Raw genomic sequence first — 14,852 nt, 5'->3', positions numbered from 1 at the left:
GTGGGAAAAGAATATCACTCCCTCACCCTTGGATGATATTGTACACCAATTTCTAAAGGAATCTTTGCGAGTACTTTTCAGATGAGCTTGGGAAGAGGGTTTTCGAGATGTCCAACTTGCTCCTTGCTGAGCGGTAGGCGTTCAAGGCAATGGACGATTTCAGTATAGAGCTCTCTAGTGGCTTCGATGTATGACAGTTTGAACCCTATTTTACATGAGTATATTAGGGTTATAGTTTTGATCAGTTTTTTAAATTATTGGTCCTTGACACAAAATTAGGAAACTAAATTTTTGAAGATGTGGTGAATGAACTTAAATAGCTGTTTTTAGCAGCAGAATTTCCTGAACAGATGGCATAATGGCTTTGAAAGTTCCACATTACAATTGTTTATGTGACACACTCAAATTCAAATCTTGTCCTTCCAAACATGGCACAGTCAAACAGTAAATGGTCCTCCGTTTGTGAAGATCCACAAAAGCACAAGTAATCACCTGCAATGTTAATTTTGAAGCGTTCAAAGCAGCACTTAAACTTTCCATGGCCAGAGAGGAACTGAGTGAGAATGATTTCGGGCACTAATGTTTTGCACTGAAGTTGGCTATATACTGTATGTCAGGAAAAAATAATTCCCTTGTGACAGAGCCTTTTGTACTTGATGTCCAGAGGTTGCTCTACTGTTTTATTAGATGTGTTTTGATTTGGGCTTTTGCATAGCTTAGGGGTGATTTGTTATAGGTGATTTCTATATTGGATGAGGAGGCTGCTTTTGCGAGGATGTCTGCCTTTCCATTTTCAGGAGAACCGGCATTTCCTCGGATCCAGGAAAGACAGACATGGGAGTACTGCTGTGCTCTAGATCTTATAGTAGCAGCTATTGAATTGACATTGTGCTTGTCATTGATTGTGTTCAACGCAGCCTGCGAGTCACTTAGTATCCGAGTGCTAGTATTGTTGTGTTCACACCCCTCCACAGCAGACTTGATGGCCCATAGCTCAGCTTGAAATACTGAGCAGCTGGATGACAATTTGTATTGGGCTGAAAACACTTCCCTGTTATTCTCGCAGACAACGAATGCACATCCCACTTTGTCAGATTCAGTGTTATTAGGTGTACGAGATCCTTCTGTATAGATATGGTAGTCATGGCTGAGTGAGTAGCTACTGCAAATGTGTCTTGAAGTTACTAGGGTGACCAGATTCCAGGAAGTGACAGTTCTTCTCCAGTGTGGTTTCAAGAATTGGTGCAGGTGATGTTATGTTTTTCTCATTAACGTGAGTTCAGCCGCTCCAATGGCAATAAAGAACAGAGGTTCTATCCAAGCAATGACAAGGGCTGCTTGTGTAGATATTGTGCGATAGGTACGAGAAATTCGAAGGACGATTCCTCTCTGAATCAGCCCACTGCTTTTCAAGTGTAGAACGAAATGATGAAGCACAATACAGTATTAGTGGAACAAAGGTTGTGTAGTATATAATGCGGAGTACTTCTGAGTTTATTTCCCATGATGGCTTGCATGCAGTAGCAATGACCTGAAGAAATTTACCTGATTTAAGCTTTAGTTTATTGCAGTGTGGCCTAAAAGTTAAATTATTTTTCCAGTAGGATCCCCAGGTTTAACAGTTGATCTTCTAGTGCGATTTCCTGTCCATTCATCCTGAGTTGTGGCTTTATCAGGTTTCTTCTTCTCGTGACAACCATAGCCTTAGTTTTCAGTGGGAGATAGTGGATTCACACCCCACTGTCGGCAGCCCTGAAGATCGTTTTCTGTGGTTTCCCATTTTCACAACAGGCAAAAGCTGGGGCTGTACCTTAATTAAGGACACGGCCGCTTCCTTCCCATTCCTAGGCCATTCATATCCCATCTTCGCCATAAGACCTATCTGTGTTGGTGCGACGTAAAGCAAATAGCAAAAAAAAAAAAAAAAAAAAGAAGAAGAAGAAGAAAAGTTCTCAGTGGATTAAATTGCAGCTTGTTTTTGGAACCCCAGTCGAACAGAACATGTAGTGCTGTGTTCGCTCGAGTGTTTAAGTCAGCGTCATCGTCAGCTTCGATTAACAAAAGTGCGTCGTCAGAGTAACCAACAATCTTGCAGTCTGTGGGAAGAGGTGCTTTGAGGACGTCATCATACAAGATATTCCAAAATCCTGGGCTGCAGGTAGATCCCTGGGGGCATCCTTTGTTAATGTATTTAGTTGAAATTGCTGCTCCAAATTGGTTTCACTTTTCTGTTGCTGAAGTACGCTTGAGTGATTTTGTACAGATTACATGGGCATTGCTTTTCCTTTTGGGCCACCAGGCATTATCAAATGTACCAGTTGTCCAAAGAGATTAATAAACCTTTTTTTTTGCCTTGAAAACATGTTCCAAATCCATTCAGTTGCATATAGAACATCATTTTCAGCAGATTTTTGTGGGGTAAAGCCATACTGAAATTGGGATAATAGGCCATGGCAATGCATGTGGTACATAATTTTGTTGATTAATAGCTTCTCCAGAATCTTTCCTAGAACTGCAGGAGGCAGATAGGTCTGAAGGACTTAGCTGTAAACTTTGTTAAGGAGCTTTCTTTAGGAATTACCTTCACTACTGCAATTTCCCATGAGGTAAGGAAATGGTTCAAAAGCACTTATTGAACTGTGTAACAAATAAGGATGGAAGGCAGAAGTTGATATTTTTGATAATGCTGGCAATATGCCAACCCAGCCTGGTGTTTCTTTATAATTTTTTTGTAGAATGTTTCGCTCAACTTCTTTGTGTGAGAACAATACATCATCAGCTGTATCAGAGGAAGGATCGTGGATGAGATTCTCACTTCTCTTTGTGCTTCTGTATCCCCCGTTTTACGTGGAAAAAGCGTGTTTAGTAGAGCATTTGCGGTACCAGAAAAGGTTGTTTTGTTTGTTGTTTAAAGGGGCCTAATATCTAAAGTCATCGGCCCTGGAAATAGTTGTAGTATATCCATGTTCAGTCTCTATTGAGGTTAGGTTATTGAGATTTTTTGGCTTCCTGGTTAGCTTCTGAACAAATTCCCAAGGTTTAGCTTTTGTAGGGATTCAATATAATTCTTTCCAGCATTCTCATTTTCTTTTAAGGATCAAGTTTTTGTATTCCTCTTTGACTGCTAGATAAATGTTGTGCTATCTCTGATGTAGGACTGGGCAGGGGCTTCGTTTATATTGCCTATCAAAGGCCAGTACATGTTTTCGCATAATTGTTTCTTCATTCCACCAGAAGTTTCTACATGGTTTCTGAGAAATTTTTGGTAGATTTGCTTCTCCCAGTTTGTTTATGGCATCAGTTAATTTCTCTACTACCGGACGAGTTGGCCGTGTGGGAGGGACACATAGCTGTGAGCTTGCATCCAGGAGATAGTGGGTTCAAGCCCCACTGTTGGCAGCCCTGAAGATTGTTTTCCATGGTTTCTCATTTTCACAACAGGCAAATGCTGGTGATGTAGCTTAATTAAGGCCACGGCCACGGCCACTTTCCTATCCCATCGTCACCATAAGACATACATGTGTCGGTGCGACATAAAACAAATTGTAAAAAAAAAAAAAAAAAAAAAAAAAAGTCTCTACTCCATTGTCTAATTCTGTGGCAGTGTTGCAGGAAGCTATTTCTTCTGCTGTCCTTGGTAGGTTTCTATTGGCAGCCTGTTGGAAGTGAGACCACTTGACATTTCTTGTTCTATATGTCCTGGTTGAGTGATTATTAGCGTTTATTGGTAGTATTTCTGTAGATGATTTTAGGGTCATTATATTTAGAGAGTGGTCAGAGAGTGTGGGTATGTCACGTCCCAATTGTAGTTAAGAGGGAGAAGTGCTGGACTGTATACACTTACATCTAAATAACTCTGTGAGTTGGTGCGTCTGTAAGTCGGTTTATTATTGGTTAAATTAGAGGAGTTGCAAAAGTCCTAAAGTAGTCTCCCTTGTGGGTCTTCTATGGGACTGTTACATGCCCCATGTTTAACATTGAAGTCCCCAGTGACTAGGAGTGGTTTCTCTTTTAGTTCATCACATATTTGTTAAAGGCCGTTCAGATCCGTGTCATTGTCTCGTTTTGAGTCAAAGTAAACATTGCAGATGTAGAGGTCCTGTTGGTTAAACAAGGTGCATATGATAACCCTGTCAGCAGTGCAGTATTGTGAGAGTAAGATGATGTTTTTCAATTTCATTACGATTGCAGCTCAAATCTGTTCCACAGGTGTGTTCGTTTTCATTGTGTGGATGTAGCAGTATTGTCCAAGACCTAAAACTCTATTATTTCTAATGTTTGGTTCTTGAACACATAAAATTGTTCTTTTGTTATGCTCAAAATTTGAAAAGAGTTCTTGGGTAGGCACAACTTGATTTATGTAAATTTTGTTGATAGACTTGGTGTTCAGCCATATTTAATTTAAATTTTATGATATTGAGTATTTTCTGATATATAGAACAATCTAATGATGTAGCAGGATGCTGGGAATTTAATTCTTGTTGGTGCCTAATTGCATTTCTTTGGCTTTGTATTTTACAGTTAATGCACTCAATCATTGTTTTTGGTCAGTCACGAAAGTTGTGAGCCTCTGAGCAGAGTGAACAGCACTGTTTCTTATTACAATATGTAGAGAAATGTCCGTAGCCCATGCAGTATTAGCAGCGAATCACAGAAACATGTTCAGTGAAGTTGCATCTCATGTATCCTACGTAGAGCTTCTTGCAGTTCTCTAGTGCCTGGTAGATTGCTGGACTGACTTCAACTACAGCATAGTTTGTGCTGCCATCTTGTGATGTTCTCATGAAACATAGTGCTATGTCGTTGGGATTAGTGGAGAGAGCATGCTTGACAACTGGATTCTGTTACACTATGGAGGGAATTACTTCATTCTCCGGGGAAGTTAAACTCAGTTCCATGGATAATAATTTGGGGGTTCTTTTTGCGTGGTAATCTTGCCTTCAGATGGGGATTATTTGTCTCAATTGTGTTCACCATTGTCTTGCATTCATTTTCATTTCATAATTCAAGCATTACCTCCTTGTTTTGTATTTTCTTGATTTTGTTTACCCCTTCTTTAATTGAATTTGCTTTTGTAGAGGACTGCAATAATCTTAGTGTTTTTCTCAGAGTCCTTCACTTCATCGGAGTTTTTTGGTGATACAACCACCACATATTTAGTCGTTACCACTGTGGTGAGGTTATTTGGCCTTGATTGTACTACCTCCGAGTATGTGGCTTGTTGCTTACCTGACTGTGTTGTGTCAGCTATCCTTGTGATCTCCTCTCTGAAGATGTCCAAGTCTTTTTTTTTTTTTTTTAGCACCTTTACTGAACCTAACACTTCTTCACACCGACCTCTATTCGTGCGGTTATCTGATCTTAAGACACTGTTAATAAAGTTCATTTTGTTTTCTACACACTGATACAGTTTGTCTTCATTCACCACAACCCACAAAGGAAGGGTTTCAAAAAATTCCACCTCTAAGGGGATGAAACAGAGGTAAAATGCTGTAAACCAAAATATGCATTACTCTGAAACTGTTTTCCAAACAAAATTGAAATATCACTTAATGATTGCTCCTTTATGAACTAGATGTTAAATAACAGAAGTTTAGAAACAATATTCAGTGGAGATAATATCCAAAAACAAAAATATTAATTTCTCTGAAACCGTTTGACATACGAGGTTGAAATTTAACATGATGGTTGCTCCTATATGTATTAAATTTTGAATATAACATGATCTTAAAATAATACACCCCTAAGGGGTTTCAGCTGGTTGGGGGGGGGGGAGGATGGCAGGCACATGAAGGTTGTTCCTATATGTCCTAGATTTTAAATAAAAAGTGGTCTTAAAATAATTCACCCCTAAGTTGTTTTGGGGGAGGGTAATGCCTAAAAACATAATTATTCATATCTCTGAAACTGTTTGACTTATTAGGTTGAAATTCCACATGACGGCTGCTCCACATATACCAGGCCTAAATAATAAAGGAGGTTTCATCACAATTTTTATCAGAGATGAGTGCTGCCCTCTGAAAATGAAAAATAAATAAATAAAAAGTGGTCTTAAAACAATACACCCCCAAGGGGTTTTGACTGGGGGTGAGTGTGAGGCATGTTGACAAAAATATCCATTTCTCTGAAATCGCTTGACGTACGAGGTTAAAATTTCACATAATGGTTGCTCCTAAATGTTTTAGATTTTAAATAATAACATGTCTTAAAAATACACCCCGAAGGGATTTTGGTTGTGGGATGTAGACTTATGACAAAATCATTCATCTCTCCAAACCATTTGATGTATGAATTTGTAATTTTACAAGAACTTCGGGTGTCATATGTGTCAAATATGGTATAATTCCAAATTTTTCATGTATAAAAGGTTTGGGACCATGTAGAAGTTGTTGAAGTTCTAGAACTAAGTCTTCACAACAACCAAGGTACTGAACCAAATTTCCGATTTCTCTTCTTTATTGCTGAAGAAATTTATTTGTAAAATTCAGAGGTTTAACTGAAATAAACTTAGTACACAACTGGAGGAAAATGTTTTCAGATTGTATGTCAGTAATGGTACCTACATATTCTAGTGCATGTTGAATGTCTAATTTTTAAAGATTTAAACCTCTCAAATTAGTAATCAAATTCCACATATACCAGGCCTAAATAATAAAGGAGGTTTCATCACAATTTTTATCAGAGATGAGTGCTGCCCTCTGAAAATGAAAAAAATGAAAACCTACAACCTGTTTTCCAGACATTGACCGGGTCAGGGATGTGATGAATGAAGCAGATATAGGCTATTAGTACGATGGGGTCGCCACTCCCAAAGTGATTTATTAATGACTGATAAATGCTATGAAATGAGAATGGAGAGTGTTGCTGGAATGAAAGATGACAGGGAAAACCGGAGTACCTGGAGAAAAAACTGTCCCGCCTCCGCCTTGTCCAGCACAAGTCTCACATGGAGTGACCAGGATTTGAACCATGGTATCCAGCAGTGAGAGGCCAATGCACTGCCGTCTGAGCCACGGAAGCTCCTTGCTGCCCTCTATAAACATAAAATTCTGTCTTAGATATTAAACAAGAAGTAGTCTTAAAACAATACACCCCTAGTGGGTTCTGACTGAGGGTGAGGAATGATGACAAAAATGTGCATTTATAAGAAACCGTTTGAATTACAAAGTTAAAATTTCAAATGATTTTCTAGAGAGTCAGAGGATTAAATGGGAATTAAGATCTGAAAACAAATATATTCATTCCTTCCTCCCTAACAGTTTAAACGTACAAAGACAAAATTGCAAATAGCAGTATATATTTTAAATCCTAGGTGTGAAATAAAAAATATTTTTAAACATTCCACCCCTAAAGTGTTGAATGGAGTTAGCTCCAGAAACAACATTTTTCATCCCTCCAAAACTGTTTGATGTACAAAGTTGTAATTTTACAAGAAGGTTCTTCTTTTTTGTCCTAGGTATAAAAGATTGTATACTTCAAAATATTTCTTCCCTGAAGGGTTTAGATGGTGGTTGAGTCTCAAAAGCACAATATCCATTCTTCCAAAACTGTTTCAGCCACAAACTTAAAATTTTACATAAAGGGTGGTCTTCTATATCTTAGATGTTAATAAATATTTACAAACATTCACCCCGTCAAAAGCATTCTTTCCTCCATTACTGTTTGACATACAAAATCAAAATTTCACAGGTTGGTCGTTTTTACATCCCAGATGTTAAATAAGATAAGGTTTAAAGCATTCCAATTCTTCTGTATGGGGTTCAAATGACTGTTAGATCAGAAAATAAATCATTATTCCCCCAAAACCATTTAATGTATGAACTGAGGGTGTATTTTACAGGCTGAGCCAATGGTGGTCTCTCCAAAATATAAAACTTTGAATAATAACTTTCAGTTTAAAGCCATAGCAAAGCACAGGTATTTTGCTAGTCAGTCATATATATCATAAAGCATGGTGATGATGCTGGTGGTGGTGGTGGTAAAGCAACAAGATTATCTCCTGACTTCAATCATCCAAGAAAGTGGACGAGATTTGACTCCTCAGAAAACAAGAGTACTGAGAAAAGGAAGGAAAGAGCCACGAAAGGCAAAAAAATGGTCGAGGACAGTAGAGATAGATACAAACTCGTAAACATCGGAACAAGAACAAATTGGACAGGGTTACAGGTCGTACACCAAACATCCCAACTTAACGATTTCCGAATAGAATTTGTACAACCGAACAATTGGATAGGGGTCGTACTCCAAACTATCCAACTTAACGAAACCTGAATAATTTGACCAACAATAAACATAATCTTCTTCACTGGACAGTAACGAGATACAAACAAGAAAGGTGTAGCAAAAGAAGGAACATTATACAACCAAAACAAGTTTGCAAGAGCATCATGTTAAAAACCATCAAATTTAATAAATATTCAGTGCAGTGACATAGAATGAAACCAAAGACTTTTTAATTCAAAAAATAGTTTTTTAATTTGTATAAGTTTTTAATCTTTACCTAACAACTGCCCCCCACCCCACCCTTCACGTATTTCCTCCCCCTTCCCCACCACCTAATTGTTCCTTACTAACATAATTTTTAATCTTAATTATGGAATTGTTTTATGCTATTTTTTACCTAAGCATTATGTGAAACAGCTGATGATGATTGCTAAGCAGTCAAAACATGTACTGTAAGTTTTAATGACAAAAATTTTGCCGAAGGCTAAATAATAAAAAAGGAAAGTATCGATCAGGTGGAACCTTTTACATTAGTTAACTTTAAATATGTATTCGTTTTAATAAAATTTGGTTCATTTTCACTTGAACTTCCCTTGAATAAAAAGTTAATTCATTGTTTACTCCATTCTACATTACAAGAAACAGCCTTCAGTTCACCTGAAGGAAATTCTCCTTAAAACTGCATGGCCATTCAGCTTGATTGTTGATGTGTACTGTACATAAAATTGGTGAAAATCTATGAGGAAGAGAAGTCAAATTACATGTGTTCCCTTTACAGGTGCAGTGATGGGGTTTACCAACATGTTGTCAGTTATGCCAGGTTTCATTTCACCCATGATTGTTGGGTTCTTAACCTATCAGAATGTAAGTATTATTGCAGTAGAAATTATGCACAGTACTCAATTTGATTGTCTTCCTCTTCATAATGTTATCTATCTTGTTATCTTTCAACCCATTGATGCAAGCATTGTTGAAACATTGAAAATGCTTTGAGGCTAGGATTATTTTCAAGAAAGTTTCCTTCTACTACATAGGTACCAAGAAAAATATTTCACTTAACATGCTGACCAGAATTATTTGATAAGATAATCAGCAGTGTGGGGAAACAACATAGAAAGGAACATGATTGTAGTGGGTGATCTCAGTTTACCAAATGTTAACTGGAAAGGTAATGCAAATGACAGAAAACATGACCAACAAATGGTAAATAAGTTAATCTGGGAAGGACAGATGAATCAGAAAGTGATGGAGCCGACTAGAGGGAAGAATATTCCAGAAAACTTAGCCAGATGAGCTCTATAGAGAACTGAATTGATTGATGGAATAAGTGATCACATAGCTGTTTTTATCACAGTTAAAAATATATGCTACAGGAAGGAAGGTTGTAAAAGTAGGAACATTGGACAGTACCATGCAGCTGATAAGACAGACATGAGGGAGTTCATAAAAAGTATTTATGGTCTTTGGAAAATGGTACGGTACCAGTAAATAGAAATGTAAACAACACCTATGGGATAGGTTAAAAGCAATTGCTGAGAAGTGTGAAAACAGGTATGTACCTTTAAAGGTGGAAAGGAATGGTAAAGATCCATTATATTACGAGGGTAATCCCAAAAATAAGGTCTCCTATTTCTTTATAAATAAAGAACTCTGTTCGTGTGGCTGTTGGTCACAATATTGTGAAGAGTGTTTCCCGCGCTCGCATATAAACATGTGTACGTCACGCTGAGGTACTCAGTCTTGGCTTGGCAGCCGTTGAGAATGGAGCTCACATTGAATGTTACCGCCAAGTGCATGGACATCAAAAATGTTCGTAAGTGGTGTAGAGAGTTTGCAGCCGGTCGGACTGAAATTCATGACGAACAAAGGAACGGGAGACTGTCAATTTCCATTGAGACAGTCATGAAGGTTGAGCAATTCATGTGTGAAGATCGACAGATCACAATGGATGATCTCTGTACTTTGGTTCCTAAGGTTTTCCGAAGTGCCACTCACAGAATTTTAATGGAAAAGTTGAAATACTGGAAGGTGTGCGCAAGATGGGTGCCAGCACCAATGATGAGGTGAAAGATGAGGTTCACAACTTCCTGAACAGCATGGCAGCGAGCTGTTATGACACGGACAAACAAAAACTGTCACAGTGTCTACAAAAATGCATCAACCAAAATGGTAATTATGTAGAAAAATAACTAAATGTTCATGCTGTAAAATGATGTAAACCACTGTAGAAATAAACAGGTCTATGTATTTATAAAAAAACAGGAGACCTTATTTTTGGGATTACCTTTGTACAACAGAGTAATAAATAGATTAAGAAGGAGGTGCAAATTCGAAAGAAATATAGTTAGGAATGATTGTGGAAGTAAGGAGAGGTTGAATGAACTTACCAGGAAATAGAAATTAGCTTTAATTAGCTAAGGATGACATAATGTCAAGCATAATTGGAAAGAGTATGAGTTTTGTTCTGGGTGATTTCCGACAAAAGGGTAGCGTTACAAAAATGTTGCGAAGTTTGGGCTGGGAAGATTTGGGAGAAAGAAGAAGAGCTGCTCGACTAAGTGGTATGTCAGCGGAGAGATGGCGTGGAATGACATTAGTAGACGAATAGGTTTGAATGGCGTCTATAAAAGTAGGAAAGATCACAATATGAAGATAAAGTTGGAATTAAGTTGGAAGTAATTAAAACTGAGAGGACTTTTCCTATTAGTGAAACTCACAACCTGACTTTTAACCCCGTTTATCATCATACCATTGTCCACCGTCCATCTCACAACACTATCGAGGTCACCCTGCAGCCGGTCACAATCTTGTAACTTATTTATTACTCTGTACAGAATAACATCATCTGCAAACAGCCTTATCTCTGATTCCACTTCTTTACACATATCACTGATATATATAAGAAAACATAAAGGTCCAATATTACTGCCTTGAGGGATTCCCCTCTTAATTATTACAGGCACAGATAAAGCTTCGCCTACTCTAATTCTCTGAGTTCTACTTTCTAGAAATATAGCCACCCATTCAGTCACTCCTTTTTCTAGTCCATTTCCACGCATTTTTGTCAGTAGTCTTGCATGATTTACCCTATCAAATGCCTTAGATAGGTCAATCGCAATACAGTCCATTTGGCCTCCTGAATCCAGGATATCTGCAATATCTTGCTGAAATCCTACAAAATGAGCTTCAGTCGAATAACCTTTCCTAAACCCAAACTGCCTTCTGTCAAACCAGTTATTAATTTTGCAAACATGTCTAATATAATCAGAAAGAATGCTTTCCCAAAGCTTACATACAATGCATGTCAAACTGACTGGCCTGTAATTTTCAGCTTTATGTCTATCACCCTTTCCTTTATACACAGGGGCTACTATAGCATCTCTCCATTCATTTGGTATAGCTCCTTCAACCAAACAATAATCAAATAAGTATTTCAGATATGGCACTGTATCCCAACCCACTGCCTTTAGTATATCCCGAGAAATCTTATCAATTCCAGCTGCTTTTCTAGTTTTCAACTTTTGTATCTTACTGTAAATGTCATTGTTATCATATGTAAATGTTTATACTTCTTTAGTGTTACTCATATCCCCTATCTGGACATTATCCTTGTAACCAACAATCTTTACATACTGCTGACTGAATACTTCTGCCTTTTGAAGATCCTCGCATACACTCTCCCCTTGTTCATTAATGATTCCTGGAATGTCCTTCTTTGAACCTGTTTCTTCCTTAAAGTACCTATACATACTCTTCCATTTTTCACTAAAATTTGTATGACCACCAATTATGCTTGCCATCATGTTATCCTTAGCTGACTTCTTTGCTAGATTCAATTTCCCAGTAAGTTCCTTCAATTTCTCCTTACTTCCATAACCATTTCTAACTCTATTTCTTTCCAGCCTGTACCTCCTTCTTAGTCTCTTTATTTCTCTATTATAATATAGTGGATCCTTACCATTCCTTACCACCTTTAAAGGAACAAACCTATTTTCACATTCCTCAACAATTGCTTTAAACCCATCCCAGAGCCTGTTTACATTTTTATTGACCATTTTCCACCGATCATATTTACTTTTTAAAAACTCCCTCATGCCAGTTTTATCAGCCATATGGTACTGCCTAATAGTCCTATTTTAATACTTTCCTTTCTTTCACATTTATTTTTAACTACGACAAAAACCGCTTCATGATCACTAATACCATCTATTACTTCGGTTTCTCTATAGAGGTCATCTGGTTTTATCAACACCACATCCAAAATATTCTTCCCTCTAGTTGGTTCCATCACTTTCTGAATCAGGTGCCCTTCCCATATTAACTTATTTGCCATTTGTTGGTCATGCTTCCTGTCATTTGCATTACCTTCCCAATTGACATTTGGTAAATTGAGATAACCTGCTACTATCACATTCCTTTCCATATCATTTCCAACATAGCTGATTATCATATCAAATAATTCTGAATCAGCGTCAGCTCTACCCTTTCCCGGTCTGTACACTCCAAAGACATCAAGTTGCCTATTAGCTTTAGAGAAGAGACACCCAGAATTTCATGTTTTTCACCCTTAACTTTTTCGTAGCTTACAAATTCTTCTTTCACCAGAATGAATACTCCTCCTCCTACCATTCTTATCCTATCTCTACGATACACACTCCAGTTCTGTGAGAATATCTCTGCATCCATTATATCATTTCTCAGCCATGATTCAACTCCTATTACAATATCTGGTAAGTATATACAGTACGGTATCTATTAAATTACTTAATTCGATTCCTTTGTTTACAATGTTTCTACAGTTGAGCACTAACATTTTTATGTCATCCCTACTTGATTTCCAGTTCCCTGTTCGCTTAACACCGCTCCCTAGGCCACCCCGTTTCCCTGAATGTACCTGCCTGTAACCCTTCTAAACAAGTTTCCTAACTTATATATACCACTGTGGTTTAAGTGAAGGCCATCTGGGTGCAGATCCCTGTCTCCTACCCACCCATTAGGATCTAGAAATCTCACTCCCAGTTTCCCACCTACCCATTCCATAGTCTCATTTAAATCCCCAATCACCTTCCAGTCAGTATCCCTCCTACAGAGTATTCCACTGATAACAATCTCCGCTTCCTTAAACTTCATTCATGCTGCATTTACCAGATCCCACACATCCCCAGCTATGTTAGTACTTATACCTGCTTGCCTTATGTTGTTAGTACCAACTTGGACTGACTTGGAACCAAACCTGAGACCTCCAGCTAAGATACAGGTATTTCATCCCTACACTATAGGGCTTGTTTGTAAAATGTAGTCAATAAAACTAAGTATGTATTTTTTTCATCTCTACATAATGAATATCAAAGCTCAAGAAAATAATCCTTAAGTTGTGATGTTGTTGCTTATGTTTCAGCAAAGTTCCAGTCAGTGGCAGATGGTATTTATTATTGCAGCAGCAATGGCTCTACTACCAAGCCTCCTCTTCATCTGCTTTGGTACCAATGAAGTTCAACCATGGAACACTGCTGAGGAACCAATTACTGAGGAAATACAAGAACTAAAATCAAAGAATCCAGGGAAGGAATTAATAACAAATGAAGAAGTACCATAATCAGTTCTCCAACAAGAAACTACACTGACTGACAGAGCAAATGCAACACCAAGAAGGAGTGGTTCGAAAGGGATGAAAGTTGGGGAAAAAACAGAGACGGCACGGACGAATAATTGATGTTTATTTCAAACCGATATGCAGGTTACACAATGCGCACGGCATCGACTCAGCAGGATGTAGGACCACAGCGAGCGGCGATGCACGCAGAAACACGTCGAGGTACAGAGTCAATAAGAGTGCGGATGGTGTCCTGAGGGATGGTTCTCCATTCTCTGTGAACCATTTGCCACAGTTGGTCGTCCGTACGAGGCTGGGGCAGAGTTTGCAAACGGCGTCCAATGAGATCCCACACGTGTTCGACTGGTGAGAGATCCGGAGAGTACGCTGGCCACGGAAGCATCTGTACACCTCGTAGAGCCTGTTGGGAGATGCGAGCAGTGTGTGGGCGGGCATTATCCTGCTGAAACAGAGCATTGGGCAGCCCCTGAAGGTACGGGAGTGCCACCGGCCGCAGCACATGCTGCACGTAGCGGTGGGCATTTAACGTGCCTTGAATACGCACTAGAGGTGACGTGGAATCATACGCAATAGCGCCCCAAACCATGATGCCGCGTTGTCTAGCAGTAGGGCGCTCCACAGTTACTGCCGGATTTGACCTTTCTCCACGCCAACGCCACACTCGTCTGCGGTGACTATCACTGACAGAACAGAAGCGTGACTCATCGGAGAACACGACGTTCCGCCATTCCCTCATCCAAGTCGCTCTAGCCCGGCACCATGCCAGGCGTGCACGTCTATGCTGTGGAGTCAATGGTAGTCTTCTGAGCGGACGCCGGGAGTGCAGGCCTCCTTCAACCAATCGACGGGAAATTGTTCTGGTCGATATTGGAACAGCCAGGGTGTCTTGCACATGCTGAAGAATGGCGGTTGACGTGGCGTGCGGGGCTGCCACCGCTTGGCGGCGGATGCGCCGATCCTCGCGTGCTGACGTCACTCGGGCTGCGCCTGGACCCCTCGCACGTGCCACATGTCC

At 39.1% G+C, this 14,852-nt stretch overlaps 1 protein-coding gene across 5 annotated transcripts in view; it reads left to right on the top strand.

Annotated features, from left to right (window-relative positions):
* The window catches only part of LOC137496898 (sialin-like), a 106,061-nt gene extending 91,483 nt beyond the window's left edge, over positions 1 to 14,578 (top strand). For 3 of the 5 annotated variants that reach the window (XM_068225478.1, XM_068225479.1, XM_068225480.1), the window contains exons 9-10: positions 9,002 to 9,087; positions 13,622 to 14,575. In XM_068225478.1, the coding sequence (XP_068081579.1) occupies positions 9,002 to 9,087; positions 13,622 to 13,819 (284 nt within the window). In that variant the 3' untranslated portion in view covers positions 13,820 to 14,575. Of the gene's footprint in view, positions 1 to 9,001; positions 9,088 to 13,427; positions 13,481 to 13,621 lie in introns of all 5 variants that reach the window. The other 2 variants (XM_068225481.1, XM_068225482.1) reach the window with 2 other exon arrangements.
* Positions 14,579 to 14,852: the final 274 nt, after the last annotated feature.

The sequence above is a fragment of the Anabrus simplex genome, chromosome 1 (assembly GCF_040414725.1).
Source record: "Anabrus simplex isolate iqAnaSimp1 chromosome 1, ASM4041472v1, whole genome shotgun sequence".
Classification (NCBI taxonomy): Eukaryota; Metazoa; Arthropoda; class Insecta; order Orthoptera; family Tettigoniidae; genus Anabrus; species Anabrus simplex.
The sequence above is the reverse complement of the archived record's forward strand: the minus strand, read 5'-3'. Positions and strand labels throughout refer to the sequence as shown.